Source organism: Erithacus rubecula (genome assembly GCF_903797595.1).
Source record: "Erithacus rubecula genome assembly, chromosome: 2".
Lineage (NCBI taxonomy): Eukaryota > Metazoa > Chordata > Aves > Passeriformes > Muscicapidae > Erithacus > Erithacus rubecula.
Window position 1 is genome coordinate 108,357,292 of NC_136685.1, and position 15,794 is coordinate 108,373,085.

At 56.0% G+C, this 15,794-nt stretch overlaps 1 protein-coding gene across 5 annotated transcripts; it reads left to right on the top strand.

Annotated features, from left to right (window-relative positions):
• The first annotated feature begins 401 nt into the window (after nt 1-401).
• MERTK (MER proto-oncogene, tyrosine kinase) lies at nt 402-15,433 on the top strand. 5 transcript variants are annotated; one of them, XM_079297792.1, is made up of 20 exons: nt 402-589; nt 834-964; nt 4,308-4,590; nt 4,677-4,777; nt 4,875-5,048; nt 5,846-5,932; nt 6,423-6,538; nt 7,839-8,022; nt 8,214-8,365; nt 10,441-10,594; nt 10,808-10,961; nt 11,973-12,058; nt 12,150-12,245; nt 12,425-12,505; nt 12,613-12,705; nt 12,798-12,916; nt 13,107-13,216; nt 13,340-13,499; nt 13,767-13,903; nt 14,838-15,433. In XM_079297792.1, the coding sequence occupies exons 2-20, from the start codon at nt 892-894 to the stop codon at nt 15,289-15,291; spliced, it is 2,814 nt and encodes a 937-aa protein (XP_079153918.1). In that variant the 5' UTR covers nt 402-589; nt 834-891; the 3' UTR covers nt 15,292-15,433. The 5 variants fall into 5 exon arrangements, with proteins under 5 accessions (XP_079153918.1, XP_079153917.1, XP_079153920.1 ...); XM_079297791.1 differs by lacking the exon at nt 402-589 and having other exon boundaries at nt 718-964; XM_079297794.1 differs by lacking the exon at nt 402-589 and having other exon boundaries at nt 718-964; nt 10,841-10,961.
• The last annotated feature ends 361 nt before the right edge of the window (nt 15,434-15,794 follow it).

Sequence of the window (15,794 nt, forward strand, 5' to 3'; positions counted from 1 at the left end):
TTTGGGTTGGAGGCACTTTAAAACTCATCCCATGGGACCCCTTCCACTAGCCCAAGCTGCTCCAAACCCCATCCAGCTCCAACACTGCCAGGGATGGGGCAGAGGAAGTTGCAGCCAGGTGAGAGTCGGTCTCTGCTCCCAGGTAACAAGTGACAAGACAAGAGCAATGTGCCTCAATCCGTGGAAGGAGGCGTTTAGGGTGACATTGGGAAAATCCCTTCACAGCTGCGGGGGCAGTGGCGAATCCCCACCGCGGAGGGGTGCGAAAGCCGTGCGGCCCTTGGGACAGCGCGACAGCGCCCGGCGGCGGCCTCGCCGTGCTGGGACAGCGCCGGTGCTGCCCGGTCCCTCCCCCGCCGGGGCCGGACCGGGGCGGGGCGGCGGCGCCGGCGGCCCCCGGGGGCGGCGGAGCGGAGCGGGGCCGCTGCTGCCGGTCCTGCGCCTGTTCCCGGTGCGGAGCGGGGCCATTCTCAGCGAGAACCGGGGCCGGTCCCGGGGAGCAGCGGGCCGGTCCTGTGCTTGTTCCCGGAGCGGAGCGGGGCCGGTCCCGGCGCGGTGCCAGTGCCAGTGCCGGAGCGGAGCGGGGCCGGTCCCATTGAGAAGCGGGACCAGTGCCGGAGCAGAGCGGAGCCAGTCTCGGTGCGGAGCGGAGCCAGTCCCTCTCTGAAGTGGAGCCAGCCCCGGTGCGGAGCGGAGCCAGCCCCGGTGGCGGAGCGGAGCCAGCCCCGGTGCGGAGCGGAGCCAGTCCCTCTATGAAGTGGAGCCAGTCCCGGTGCGGAGCGGTGTCATCCCCGGTGCGGAGCGGAGCCAGTCCCTCTCTGAAGTGGAGCCAGCCCCGGTGCGGAGCGGTGCCAGCCCCGGAGGCGGCGGCGCTGGCGGTGCCGGCGGGCGATGGGCGGCGGGCGCTGGGCGCTGCTCTGGGCGCTGCTGGCGGCCCTGCGCCCGCCCCGCGGGTGCTGCTCCGGTGAGTGCGCAGCGGGCACGGGGGGAGCCCGGCGCGGCTCCGGGACGGGGCGGGGAGCGCTGCTCCGGGAAGGGCTGGAGTGGGCAAAGCGGGCACTGAGCGCCCGGTGGGTCCCGAGGAAAAGTGCGCAGGGATGTCCTGGCGGGTTTCCGGTGGCATGGCAACCCGGAGCGGGCCTGGGACACACGGTCTGGATGCTCTGGTACACACAGTCTGGCTGTGCTGGTACACACAGTCTGGCTGTGCTGGTACACACAGGGTTTGGCTCTGGTGGGACACACAGTTTCTCTGTCCTCTAGCACATGGTCTGCCTGTCCTACATCACAGGATTTTGTTGTCCTGGGACCCATGCTCTGCCTCTCTGGGATGTGTTTTGGCTGTCCCAGGACAGAGCTGTGCCTCTGCATCATGCTCCTGCCCCAGTACTTCTCTGCCTGATGTGCCTCTGCTTGCTGGGGACACCATGTCAGGCAGGGACCACAAACTGTGGCAGATCAGTCTGGGATTTATCCCATTAGCCATGAGCCAGCTAGGTAGTGATGCTGGGAAAAATTCTTGGGAATCACTGTGATTTGTGGTGTTTTGCAGTGCAGGTAGCTTGCTGGCTTTTCAACTCCATCTTCAAAAAGGAATGAGGAGATAAAGTAATTTTTGGGCTTTCAAAAATCCTGTGATCAGGGCTGCCTGACCTTTGGGAGCTGCTGGGGAACCTCAGGGTTGCTGGGGGGTCTCGGAGTCGCTGTGCAGATGGAATTTATCAGGGAAGGCAGGAATGTGAGTGTTTGCTTTGGGCAGGGAGGAGTTAAAATCCTGACTGTCACAGCAGGAGGGGAGCTCTCTGTGGATGTAATCAGGAATCCTGGGCTGGTTTGTACAAAAGGTGTTTGAATAAGAAAAATCTCTTTGGATTCAGGTGTGGCCCTGGGGAAGATTCATTTCTTACAATCATAGAATTGTTCAGCTTGGAAAATATCATTGAGTCCAAGGTTAACCCAACACTTCCAGGTCTGCCACAGCTCCCAGGGGATGGGGAGGCTGGAAACCCCACAGCTCCTCACTCCTCCTGCTCCACAGGTGGGAATTCCAGGGATGCAGAGTTTTGGCTGCAGTAAAGACTTTGTTGTTTCAGTCCTGGGGTGTGCAGCTTGCTGCTCTTCCTCCCTAGTGAAGTATCCTGCTCAATTTTCCTGCTACAATTCCTCTCTCCAGGCAGAAGGGCACACAGGAGCTGTGCAGCAAGGTCTGCCTCTGTTGGCCCTGGAGTTTTGCTGCAATTCCAGGTGTTCCAGGAGAGCAGCAGTGCTCTGAGTGCTTTGATTTTGCCCCAGGCCTGGCTGTGGTTAGGACGGGAGCTGCTCTGACACCCACACAGGCACGCCAGGCTTGCAGCTCCCTGGCTTTAGTCTGGGGTTTTAGAGCCAGCCTAACTGCTCTGCACTCAAGCAAGGGAGCTGCAAGTCCCTTCCACAGTGCTGTCAGGATATCCCCATCCCAAACTTCTGGGGTACCCAAAGGCAGCGCTGGAGATGAGGAATTCCTGTACTCACATGAGTCAGAGAGGAAAGTATTTCATTCTTGGGCCAGCAAACACCTCTTCCCACTTAATTAGTGTGAAAACAAGGCTGAGATCCTCCTTGCTCTTTGCCTTTAAGCTTGGAGCAGCCCAGGGAAGCAGAAGCCATCCCAGGACACTGCACAAATCCATGTCCTCCCTGCCCAGGGGTGCGTGCTGGGGGAGCTGCTCCAGCCAGAGCCAGAACCCTTCAAATGGAGCCTTCAAACCCCTTGAAAAAGCAGCAGTTGGAGCCTGGATTGTGCCAGGCAGGGAGCCTGAGCGACCTCTGGGAGGAGCAGGGGAGGGAAGGGAATTTGGGGTCGCTGCTTGTTTGCATTTGGCAGATCCCTGGGGAGCTGTGCATCCATAGCTGTCCCTGCAGCTCTGCAGCAGTCACATGGGCTCTGGTTGTGTTGGGATGGGATCCTCAGGCAGGCAGGTTGGAAAAGCTGCAGCTCTTTTTGTTCTTTTGTTGTTGTTTTTTTTTTCCTCAAAGGGAAACCCATTGTGCTGCGGGAGAGGCAGGGAGAGCCTCCCCCTTCCCCTGGGCTAAAAAACCCTGCTGGCCTTCTGTCCTCCAAGCAGCATTTCTTGAGGGTTAAAAATAGGGAGAGATTTAGCAAAGGGATGTAGCCAACCTCAAAATTGGGCTGTGTTTTTTGGCTCTGGGGAAAAACACACCGGGCTCGTGCCCCATTACTCACAACAGTGATGACGTAGCTTTAAAAACTTGTTGTTTGATGTTTGAGGGCTAAAACCTGCCCAAAAACAAACTCAGCTGAGCTCAGGTTCAACAAAAACTGTGCTTTTTTTATCTTTTCAACTGCGAGTGGTTGTTTGGCTTTTCTTTCTTGGAAAAGGGAATTAATTTAGTTGAAATTCCTGTCTGGCACAATGCCTTTGCTTGCTGAAAGGGAGATTTACCACTCAGTTCGGGATTGCTGGTGGCTGGGAAAGCCTCAGGAAGCTCAGAAATGGTCCAGGAAAACCAACCTCCACGTGGTGGATCCCCTAGGTCCGATCTCCTCAAAAATACACTTTTTTTTTAGAAGAGAATCACTTTAAATGGGGCTGCTCTTCATCTCAGCTGTGGCTGGGTGGGAAGTTCTGGGAGGGAGGGGAAAAATGCTAATTGGTGGTAGGGAGGTGGGGTTGAAGTCCTCAAAAAGAGCTTTCCCTTGGGAAAAAAAATTGGGAGAAGACCCTGGGAGGGCAACACTGAAGAGCAGCTGGCTCCTATACACTGTCCAAAGGCATTTCTTCATCTGTCTGCAGCTCTGTTCCTGGGAAAGGCAGTGGAGTGCAGGCACTTAGCAAAAGTTGACTCAGAGCATGTCGCTGTCCTGGGAAGGGACAGGCTGCTGGCAGAGCCTAAAATCAGCAAAATTCCAGCCGGGAGCTCTTCCTCTGCCCCAGCTGAAAATGCTTCAGATGAGGCCCCGCAAGGGGTTTGCTGGAGTAAAGTCCCAAATTCCTGCTGCCCAGGGATCCTTTTATATTCCAGTCCCGGGGGTGTAATGCAGCAGGAATAGCTCCTGCCTGTCCCCTGCCCAAAGAAACGTGGCTGAGTGTTTTCTTTAGCTTGGGCTGCTCCTGTTTGCTTTAAAAAGGGCTTTTTTGGAGGTGCTGCCTGTACAGAATCCCGGGACAGCATTTTGGGAATGGAAGTGAGCTGCCCTTGGCTACTCCTGGAAGCAGGGGGTAGTTTTGCTGCGAGGTGTCCCAGACTTTCTGCTGGTGGTGGTGGCCAAGCCCAGGTGTCCCTAAAGGCCAGGTGTTGCCTTGCAGAGGATGCTGATGGAGGAGTGAGGCACCTGTGGGCACGTTCCCGGCGGAGCAGCCCCCTGGCACAGCTCAGGTTCAACCCCACGGTGAGACAGGTGCTGATCAACGAGCATAAGGATGTCACCTTCAACTGCTCCATCAAAGTGCCCCAGGAGCTGCTGCGGCCCGACGCGCCGGGAATTTCCCTCTGGAAGGACGGCAGGGAGCTGCACGTGCTGGATCGCATCGCCAGCAGCCACTTTGAGATCCCTGACGAGGAGGAGGTGGCCATGACCTCCACCTTCAGGTGAGTGCTGTGGGTCTTGTGGAGCAGGTGGGAGTGAGGGGAATGGGGATGGGAAGCCACGAGGCTGAGGCGCTTGCGTCCGGCAGCATCATCGGCGCGCAGCGCTCGGATAACGGCTCCTACGTCTGCAAGCTCAACGTCTCCGGCGTGGAGGTGGTGTCTGAGCCCATCCTGGTGCAGCTGGAAGGTGAGCTGGAGCAGCTGTGCAGCTGTGCCCTGCCTGAGTCACCTGGAGCTGGGAGGCAGGAGCAGGGAATCCTCTGCTCTGCCCTGTGTCTCTGCAGGTCTCCCGCACTTCATCCGGCAGCCCGAGCAGCTGAACGTCACCAGGGACAGCCCCTTCAACCTGACGTGCCAGGCTGTGGGGCCCCCTGAGCCCGTGGAGATCTACTGGTTCCAGAACAATGTCCGGGTCAACCAGGAGCCCCTCATCTCCCCATCAGTCCTCACCGTGCCAGGTGGGCCTGGCAGCAGATTTTTTGGGCTGCTGGAATGTTGGTCCCCACTTTGTGCGTCTGTGCTGTGTGTCTGGTGGGATACAGGGAGAACGATCCTTGGTTTTGCTGCAGAGGCAGGAGATGGGGTATTTCTTGCCTTGCTCGTGAGGTGGTTAATTAGGAGCTGGGTTAGGAGTGCCCAGTCTTGGCATCCAGGCAGCCTTCAAAAGGCAGTGAAAGCCGGAAGAAGTGACTCATTCCTCTTGGATGTCCTCGCATCCGCCTGGCACCCGCCAGGCTGGGTCACTGCAGCAGAGCTTCCTTCTCCTGGCCCTGCAGCCCTGGCACCACTGCTGGCATGAGCCAACACTCCCCACATCCACCTTGGCATGGGACAGGGATCCCAAGCCCGGGGTCACCTCACCCAGGCTGGGAGAATCCGCCCTCGGGTATTTCCAGTGCTCCTTCCCCACCATCAGCTGGGGGATTTGAGCAGTCCTTGACCAGCACTAAATCATCTGACCAGGCTGCTTCTGGGGCTCTTCTGCTTTCTGCCTTTCCCCTTTTGGAGGAAAAACAACCCCTTGCTCAGGAGCTTGTGCAAGGGCTCTGTAGGGACATCCCGTCCCCGCCGTGCTGGTTGTGTGCTCCCGGTGTGGGAGTGGGGCAGCTGGAGCCTGGGGTCACCCCTGGGCACTGGCAGCAGAAATGTCACGGGGGGGAGTGAGAAGAGGATGGGAAAGGAAAGCCTGAGTGTTTTCAGGTGGGATTGGGATGGTTTTGGGCTATGCAGGGAACAAGGCTGTGTTTTCACTCAGGACTCAACCAGTCGGCGCTGTTCAGCTGCGAGGCCCACAACAGCAAAGGCCTGACTGCATCCAGCCCGGGCCAGGTCAACATCAAAGGTCAGCTCCATCCCACCCTCAATCCTATGGCTAAAATCCAGCAGGATCTGGTTGTAACCTGGTTTGGTCATGCCAGCACCAGGATAGGGGGAGGGAGCACCAAAATCTAAATTTGAAAGCAAAACTGTCATCTTTAAAGCAGGATTCGGAAGGGCTGCATCACTCCTTTCCTTCCTTTGGAACCAGGGTGGTGCTCCATAGGAATTTTCCATAGGAAACAGTGGAAATTGCTGACATTCCTGATGGGAGCTGCTCTGGCAACGTGAGGGAGGTGTTCCCCAAAATAAGTCACGGCCTTTGAGCTGCCCAGAGCGGTCACAAATATAGAAAAGGCCAAAATAGTCCTGAAAGTGACATTTTTGTGCTTCCCCATCCGGTGGTCCGGCAGAATTCGGATGTGGGGTCAGGAAGTGAGCCCTGGGAGCTGCAGGAAAAGCCACCACGCCAGGTTTGTGCTCAGCTGACTGCCCTTGGCTGCTCCTCCCTGCAGGAATCCCATCAGCTCCTGTCAGTGTGCAGGTCCTCAACAGGACAGCCCATGGAATCGGGATATCCTGGGTGCCAGGTTTCGATGCCTTCTCTGCCTTGAACAGCTGCAGTGTCCAGGTGAGCATCCAGAATTCCCACATCCCTGCAGCTCCTCCCCATGGATGCTCTGAGGCAGGTGGAAGTTGGTGTTTGGCATGAGCTGCACAGATTTCATGGAATCCTGGAATGGTTTGGGTTGGAAGGACCTTAAAGATCATCCAGTTCCAACTCCTTTCCAGCAGTTTCCACTATCCCAGGTGTTGCTCCTTGGGCACTTCCAGGGATGGGGCAGCCACAGCCTCAAGGGAATATTTTCTTCCCCCTATCCCATCTGTCCCTGCCCTCTGGCAGTGGGAAGTCATTCCCCCTTGTCTGTCACTCCATGCCCTTGTCCCAAGTCCCTCTCCAGCTCTCTTCCCACTGGGCAGCACAGCCAGGCTGTCATGAGTTTTATGGACCTGGTCAAACCCTTCCCAACCAAGCAGCATTCCCAAAGTCAGGATTTGGAGGGGCAGGTTTCCCTCAGCTCCCCATTCCTGGGGAGTTTCCTGTGTCCTGGACAGCTCAGGGAATGCCACCTCCATGGGCAGAGCCTGCAGGCATTTCCACCTGCTGCAAGTGGCTGGCTTTCCCAGTCCAAGCCCATCTTGCTGTCTCTGGATATGATTTTTATCCTGGAAAATCTCCACTCCAGCTGGGAATAGCACGTGGAGAGAGGCAACCTTTGAAGGCAGGTAAAAGTGAAAGGAATTGCAGGGAAGAAAGGTACCAGGGCTAATATTAGCACCATGTCCTGCTGCTGCCTTCCAGCCAGAGCTTGGGAAGTGGGGTGGAGAGCCAAGGAATTTCCTATGACTTAACATTCATGGTCTGTCAGTAGGAAATCGCCTTTGAAAGTGGAGAACAGGAGAGGGTTTCTGGCAAAAACACAGCTGTGACTCAGCCCTTTTGCTGCTGTCCCCTTGGATAATCCCCAGGCCCACTGAGCCAGTGACTCACCCCCGAGGGCTGCAGCTGGCCCACCTGCCAGCTCCAACTGCTGCTAGCATCCTGATTTCCTCCCAAAATCCATGGTCTGGTCCCAGAAGTGTTGTGTGTGTTCCTCTGGTCACTGCTCACCTCCCTCAGAGCATCTTGTGACAGCTTGGGGGGTAGGATGTGCTGCCTGGTTATTTTATTTGGGACTCCTTTTGCTCCATGCCACAAGAAACAGCAAATCATCCTTTCCTCCTTCCCAACATCCCTAAAGTGCTGGAGCCATGAGCTTTCCCTGCAGAGTTCCAATGAGAGGCAGGGCTGTGGATCCTGTTTTCCAACATCTCTCCCTGCAGGTTGTTGCTGACTAATCCCTGTTTGTGGGCTGATTTTCCAATTAAAGGTCAAGGAAGTGGTTCCAAGAGGCAACATGTCCCTGCAGCCCTTCCACACCTCGGTGCCTCCCCATGTGTATCACATCCAGCAGCTGGAGCCCATGGAGGAGTACAGCATCCGTGTTTCCTGCAGGAATGAGGTTGGCTGGTCAGCATTCAGCCCCTGGATCACAGCCAGCACCACAGAGGGAGGTAGGAAATGAGAAGGAGAATGAAAATGAGAAGGGATTTCCCTGCCTCAGTCCTTCTGGATGAGAGGCAGCTCCCAGAGTGGGAAAGGGAACTTCCTCTGTTTTCCATGGGCTTTCTGGTTGAGTTCCCAGCAGATTCCCACATCTCTGCAGCTTTCTCCCAGCTTCCCTCAGCTCCTTTTCCCCCCACAGCTCCCAGCACGGCTCCACTGAACATCACAGTGTCCTTCAACGAGTCCAGCTCCTCGCTGGAGATCCACTGGGTGAGGCCATTCCTGGAGAGGATCCATGGGCAGCTCCAGGGCTACCACATCTGGTACAGCTGGCACAGCTCTGAGGGCATGGTGAGTCACCAGGAAACAGGCAAGAATGGTTAAACCCTGGGAAAATTCCCAGCAGGGATGTCCAGGTGCTTCCATAGATTCTGTTGGAGCTGTTTTGGGTTTCTGTGTGGGCTTCAAACCACTCCTGGCCTTGCATTCCCTGGATTTTCAGCTGTTCCTTACTCAGATGGGATTTATCCCTGCCTTAACCCACAGCACAGAATTTCAGAGCTCGAGGAACTCTGGCCCAAAGGCCTCTCTGTGAGTGCATGAAATCACCTGGCACACCCTGCTTGCCTTTTCTAGGATTTGGGAAGTAGCTGCAGGGATTTGCTAGGGCAAGCTTGGCAAAAGATCCCCTCCAGAGCCCATGGATAACAGCAGGAATGGATCCAGCTGTGGTTTGGGTTCCTGTGTGCCAGGCTGGTGGAGTGGCTGGCTGGAAACAGTGACTCATCCCCATTTTTTTTTGTTGGATGCTGCACTTTCTGTTCTCCTTTTGCTCCTCCGTATAGATCCAGCCTGAATGAAGGCAGGGAAACAAAATCATGGTCTTGTGACTCGGAAAAAAAGTGCTGACAGGAGCTGTCTCTTTCCAGCAAAAGGCCAAATCCAGGCCTTGCCCTTTAAGCCCTGGGAGATTTATTGTTGCTGTTGTTGTTTGCTAATTATTGTCCATTTTTCTGGCTTATGGAGTGAAATTTTTTCCACTTCTCAATTTTTCCGTGAGTCTGAGGCACGAGACTGGAGTTCTGACTCCTCAAAAACCTCCTTCTAAGGTTGGACTCCATGATCCCAGAGGTCTTTTCCAACCTAAATGATTCTGTGGGAATGATTCCATGAAGTAGAGTCCCTGAGTTGTGGCCCTGCACAGGCTAAATGTGGACTGCCCCAAAATAACCAGCAGTTTTTGCAGGATAAAGTGAGGAAGAAGCTGGATTTTGGTGTCACAGGGCCACCTGCAGGCCTCTCCACAACCAGAAAGTTCCCAAAAGTTGGTTTGTTTTCCTCCTTAACCAGCAGTCCTTGCTGGAGCCAAGGCAGCCTGAGTTGGGACAGGAAGAAATTCCTCAACTACCACAAAACTCATAAAATCCCTTTAAATTTGGCAGGTCAGCCCTGCTTTGTGCTCACGGTCTGGATCTGTCCTCAGATGACACAGCAGAGCCCTGTAGGACAGGGAAGGATCCCAATTTTAGGCTGGTGGTAGGAAAAGGATCCCATGGGGAGGAGGAAGGCAGGAGTGTGGGAGCAGAGGTGACAGCAGCTTGTCACTGCCAGTGGGTGCCCACACATTCCCAGGGCCTGGGTGTTTCACATCCATTTCTGTGGCTTTTTTGGGACAGGGAACAGAAACTGGCCCCCCTGAGAGGCTCTGATTGCCTTTCCTTGTCCACTGATCCTCAGCTCCATTCCCTGTCACTGTGATCCTCCTCAGCTCCTGCTTTTTTTGTGGGATGTTCAGGAAGGAGCCAGGCACTGCTGGGCACAGCAGCCTGCCAGATGTTTTGGCTGCAGCTGGGCAGCTGTTTTGCTGTTGGAAATCGGCAGGGAGCAGCAGCAGCACTTTCTCAGCTGGAAACCACCAGGAAAGGATGGAATTTGCAGGGAAAGGCTCCTTGTGTTTTTACCAAGCCACGCTGCCTCCTGCCATGGTACCAGCCAAGGAAACACATAAAAAAAAGCTGGAATATAATTAGCTGGACACACAAACCACAGAAGGCAGAACAATCCTACCAGGAGCACACTGATCCGTGTGCTGAGGCTCACAAGGCTCCAGTGGCCAAACTGGAAGGCTGAGGGTCACAATCCATATTACCAGAGCTTTCCCCTTCCTTGCCAGGCTTTTCCCTGCCTCTTTCCTGGCTGTGGCTGCTGCTGTGGTGAAGCAGAGAGGCCCAGAAGCGCTGGGGCTGCCCCGATCCCATCCGGCCCTCGCACACAGGGCCATTCTTCTCCCTAAATAGCCGGGTGCTGCACTTCCTCTGGGCTGGGAAAGCAAAGCAGCTCCCGAGGTTGCCAAGGGGACAACTCTCGGTCCATCCCAGGTTTCCCTGCCTTCCCCAGCCCAGGATTTTCTTCCCTGCCTCTCTCAGCAGATTGTCTCCGCTGAGTCCCGGCTGAACGGCAGCGTGGCCGTGCTGCCCGTGGTGGCCACCAATGCCACCTGCTCCATCCGTGTGGCTGCTGTCACCAAGGGGGGAGTGGGACCTTCCAGCATTCCCGTGGAGATCTTCATCCCTGCCAGTGGTAAGGAGGCTGGGCATGGCATTTTCCATGAGGCTGTTTGGCATCACTCCATCCTCCTTCGGATAAAGCATCCCTGTCAGCCGAGGATGCAGCAAAGCCTCTCTCCTCATTCCTCTTTTTTCTCTGCTGGAAAACCCTGGGAATTCCTGCCCCAAGCCCTGGGTGCTGCAGGCTGACTCCTTCAGCAGCTCCAATAACAGGATATTTCCTTAGGATTAATAACCTCAGCCCCCTCTTCGACTCCAGCCTCGGGGAATGCCGACACCTTTGTCGTAGCTCTGGGATTTATCTGCGGGACGATTGCGGTCGGAGTCATCCTCTGCTTGTCTGTGGTCATCCAGAAACGATGTGTGGAGACAAAATATGGGTAAGGGGATGGAAAACGGGCCAGATCCCAAGGGATGGCTGGCCAGCAGCCCCTGCTGGATTTGGGGACAAGGATTCTGTCCCCAGGACTGGTGTTGTTACCACAAATGACGTTTTTTATGCCCGTGGTGAGGGACTAAGTGAGTTTTTCCTTCCTCTCCCTTTCCTCAGCTCAGCAGTTCACCTTTTGCTTACTATTCCTATTTTTAAAGGGAAGTACACTTGTGCAACTTGGCGGGGGAGGTGTTTTAGCACGAAAATGAGAGAGCAGAGGATGTCACTGGTCACTAGAGGGTGACCTGGACCAAAGGGAACGGCTGGAGCTGTGTCAGGGGAAAAGGTCCTTCCCCCAGAGGGAACTGAACAGGCTCCCCAGGGAATGGGGTGGGATTGTTGGGGTGTCTGTGCAGGGCCAGCAGCTGCACTGGATGCTCCTTGTGGTTCCTTTCAACTCCATGGTTCGGTGATTCCAATATATCCCATGTCCTGGAGAAACCCTCCTGCCTCATCCCACGCCCGGGTTCAATGGCCCAGCATTGTTTAAAGGCACGACAAAGGGCTGTTTTCTCCTGCAGCAACCCAACACTCCTCACTCATCCTCGTGACTTCCCAAGTGGTGTTTAACCGCCCTGTGCTCCCAGTTTGGAAACTGGTACTGAGTCAGGATCCCTTTCCTAACCGGTTATTCTCACTCTTTCCATGCTTTCCCAGCTCTAGAGCATCCTGCCCTGGTTTTGCTTCTCAAAGCTGGACTCTGCAGGGCTCCAGCAGTGTTCCTGCTCCTCGAGTAGGAAATGAGTATCCTATTTTCTCCCCAGAAGCTCCGTGACTCACTCCCTGACGGTTCAGTGGTGTTTGTGGAGTGTTGTTTAGCTCAGACATGGCAGGCCATGGTGCTGATCCAGGAAAAAGGAAATGGAACATGCATTTCCCCTTTTCCTACGGATCCCCTGGGCTCCTGCCATGCTGACTCCTTCATCCAGCCTCAGCAGATGTGTTTGTGTTCCCTCAGGAATGCTTTCAGCAGGAACAACTCAGAGCTGGCAGTGAACTACACAGCCAAGAAGTCCTACTGCCGGAGAGCCGTGGAACTGACCCGTAAGGACACATTTTTATCCCTCTGGAAGGAGCTGAGGGGGGAATGGCAGCAGGTGGGAGGTGCCTGAGCTCCTGTGCCCCTTTCCTGCAGTGGGAAGCCTGGGTGTCAGCAGGGAGCTCCAGCAGAAGCTGCAGGATGTTGTCGTGGACAGAAACGCCCTGAGCCTGGGAAAGGTCCTGGGAGAGGGTGAGTAAAACTCATCTCACCTCCTGCCACGGGCAGGGAACCTTCCTTGTCCTCCTTCTGTCGCTGCTGAGGAACAAGGCCTTTGGCTCCATCTTGCAGCATTCCAGACCTTAGGGATCTGATGATGTCCTGGAAGGTGGTGCTTTGGATAAAGGGGTTCCTTCTCTCCTGTGGTGCAGGGGAGTTCGGGTCCGTGATGGAGGGACGGCTCAGCCAGCCCGAAGGGCCCCCGCAGAAGGTGGCTGTGAAGACCATGAAGTGTGAGTTGTCTCTGCCCCACAGGACTTGATGTTTGTCCTCGCTCAGGAACTGCATCCTGGCACTGTTTCTGGGGTTTTAAAGCTCTTTCTTTCTCTCTGCTTCCCAGTGGATAACTTTTCCCAAAGGGAGATTGAAGAGTTCCTCAGCGAAGCAGCGTGCATGAAGGACTTTGACCATCCCAATGTCATCAAGCTCCTTGGTATGGGCTGTCCCTTCTCACCCTCCAGCTGGGATTTGGGTGGAGCCAGATCCCTTTTCCCAGGGCACTGTGTGAGCTGTCCATGTTTCCAGGGGTGTGCATCGAGCTGAGCTCCCTGCAGGTGCCCAAGCCCATGGTGATCCTGCCCTTCATGAAATATGGAGACCTGCACAGCTTCCTGCTCCGCTCCCGGCTGGAAATGGCCCCCCAGGTAGGGAACACTGGGAGCAGAGGAGTGGGGTGGGATGGAGGAGGGAAGGGAATCCCCCTCTGCAGCTCCTGCAGGCTCCTGGGCCAATGAATGGCTTGGTCTCAGGGATGAGAGCTCATCTGCTGTGGATTGGGATGGACAGGGAAGCCTTTTGGACCAACACTGTGTGACCCCCACCTTCCCTCCCCAGTTTGTTCCCCTGCAGACCCTGGTGAAGTTCATGGTGGACATTGCCCTGGGCATGGAATACCTGAGCAGTCGGAACTTCCTGCACAGGGACTTGGCAGCTCGGAACTGCATGTGAGTGTTTTCCTCTGCCCCATCCCACGGGATGAGCGCTGTGGATGAAGTTCCCTTGCTTTTGAGGCACAGGGCTCAGGGTGTGGCACTGGGGCTGTCCTGATGCACCCTGTTTGTCCCCAGGCTGCGGGATGACATGACAGTGTGCGTGGCAGACTTTGGGCTCTCCAAGAAGATCTACAGCGGGGATTATTACCGGCAGGGCCGCATCGCCAAGATGCCGGTCAAGTGGATCGCCCTGGAGTCCCTGGCTGACCGTGTCTACACCACCAAGAGTGATGTGGTAGGTCCCCGTGCCTGGAGGGACAATCTCCTGGGCTGAGGGCATGCTGTGCTCCTGCTGGTGGCATTCCCTGGAAGCGCAGGAGGTGCCACAGCCCTTCCTCGAGCGGGCCTCTCGCCTCCGTCCTGGCCGTTCCCGATTTTGGGAGCACCACAGCTCTGCCCACTGTCCCTTGGATGGCAGGCAGTGACCTTTCCCCATGAAAAGGTTCATTCATGGCTCCTGGAAGTGTCCCTTCAGCCCTGGCCTTTCCCTTTGTGCCGGCAGTGGGCATTCGGCGTCACCATGTGGGAGATCGCCACGCGCGGGATGACGCCGTACCCAGGGGTGCAGAACCACGAGATCTACGAGTACCTCTTCCATGGGCAGCGCCTGAAGAAGCCTGAGGACTGCCTGGATGAGCTGTGAGTCCTGGGATCCCAGCTGGGAACATGGATTTCCATAGGAACAAACCTCCTGTTTGCACACCATGCTTGAGGAAAGCCGGGTCAGCATCTGCTGAACTCCAGGCAGAAATCCCAACAAATGTCCTGAGGGGAAGCGATGGGTTTGTAGGGCTGGCAAGGTCACCAGGAACAGTCAGTGATGGGATTTTTTACTTTATTTTATTTTATTTCTTTAATTTTGGATGTGTTTGGCCAAAAGGTCCTGGCTGGTGATGCTCCTCTTTGTCACACAAAACGTCCTCTAGGGTCCTTTCTTGCCTCAAATCCATAAATCTGTGTCCTCCTGGAAAGGGGAAATGCAGAACACACAAACCTTTGGACTTCTGGGCAGCTCAGCAAAGGCCTTTCTCCCAAGCTTCCTTCCTGAATTTTTCTCTAGTGCCATTAGAGCTCTGATGGCTGAGAGCTTTGAATCCCAACCGGATAAACAGAGTTGTACATTTCCTGAAAGGCTCCTCTCCAGTGCCTGTTCCTGAAGGAAGCAGTGCAGGAACCTCTAAGAATCCAGGCTGCTGAAGGGCAGAGACACTGACAGGGACATGCTGGGAGCTTCCAGGACTTCCTGACATCCAGCCTGGGAGCAGGACCTGCCAAGGGAAGGACTGGGCATCCCACGCACAGAGCTGGGATGTTCCCAGGGAACAGACTCCTCACACTTCCAACAGCAGCTTGGGCTGATAAATCCATGACCTTGGGAAACAGCCTGAGCAAAGGGAGCTGGTTTCACTTTGATTTAATGGGAATTTCAAGGCTTGGAGGGAAACTGGGAATTAGCCTCCATACCTCCCCTAAGCCACAGAAGTGCAGGCTGCTCCATTCCTGGAAGTGCTCAAGGACAGCTTGGAGCAACCTGGGGATGCTCGGTTAACCACGCTCCTCTCCCGATCTCCAGGTACGAAATAATGTCCGACTGCTGGAGAGCCGACCCTGCCACCCGCCCCACCTTCTCCCAGCTCAAAGCCCAGCTGGAGAAACTGCTGGAAAACCTTCCCAGCTCCAAGGCACGCGGGGAAATCATCTACATCAACACCGGCCTGGCCGAGCAGAGCCCTGACTCCACGCAGGACTCGGGCTTCCCGCAGGCAGACTCGGACCTGGAGGCCGGGGAGGCGTCGGAGCCCGGCTCCCCCGGCGCGGAGGCGGTGCTGGTGGCCGTGGACGTGCATCCCGGCCAGCCCTGGGACAGCAGGTACGTGGTGGAGGAGCAGCTTGGCAGCCCCGTGGAGGAGCCCTACGTGCCCCTGCTTCCCTGCCAGGGCTCGGAGGCGGGGAGCCGCTGGAGCCAGGCCGGCACTCTGCCGGCGTCGGAGCGCGGGGAGGACTCGGAAGCGCCGCCGGGACACTGAGGGAATGCTTGAATAAACGCTCGTCTCTTCTATTGATTATCTCCTGCACGGTTTTCCTGGTGGAGGCTGGCTGTCCCCAGGAGCTCTTTCCTGGGCTGAAGTCCCAGGGGTTTGGAATTAACGGTGGAATTATTTTGTTGTTGTTATTAATTTTTTCCAGAAGGAGCGGAGCTGGGTGGGGTGGACGGTGCTGAGGGGCAGCTGGTGTTTTCCTCCTTTTCCATCATTCCAAGTGTTAAGGTTTGTGGGGTGGGCAGCCCCCTGGATGATGAGGGCTCCAGCTCTACAGCCTGCTGGGAGATTTCACACTGCAAGAGATCCCCATGGAAAACAGCAACGGAAGCTCCAGTGGGAACAGTGGAAACGCATTCCCTTCTCCCTGATGGGTTTGCATCCATCCCATCCTCATGCTGAGGAACATCGCTCCTGCTGCAACACCAGGGAAACAGGAGCCTGAGGGGGTCCCAGGAGGGCTGGAGCCCCCCCCCCAGAGGGGAATTCTG

What these genes read in the sequence shown, in the direction of transcription:
- MERTK (XM_079297792.1), top strand. Translation starts at nt 892, where the DNA reads ATGGGCGGCGGGCGCTGGGCGCTGCTCTGGGCGCTGCTGGCGGCCCTG. An exon ending in CATCCTGGTGCAGCTGGAAG is followed by an intron (nt 4,778 to 4,874) that starts GTGAGCTGGAGC and finishes GTGTCTCTGCAG; the next exon opens with GTCTCCCGCACTTCATCCGG. An exon ending in TGTGTGGAGACAAAATATGG is followed by an intron (nt 10,962 to 11,972) that starts GTAAGGGGATGG and finishes GTGTTCCCTCAG; the next exon opens with GAATGCTTTCAGCAGGAACA.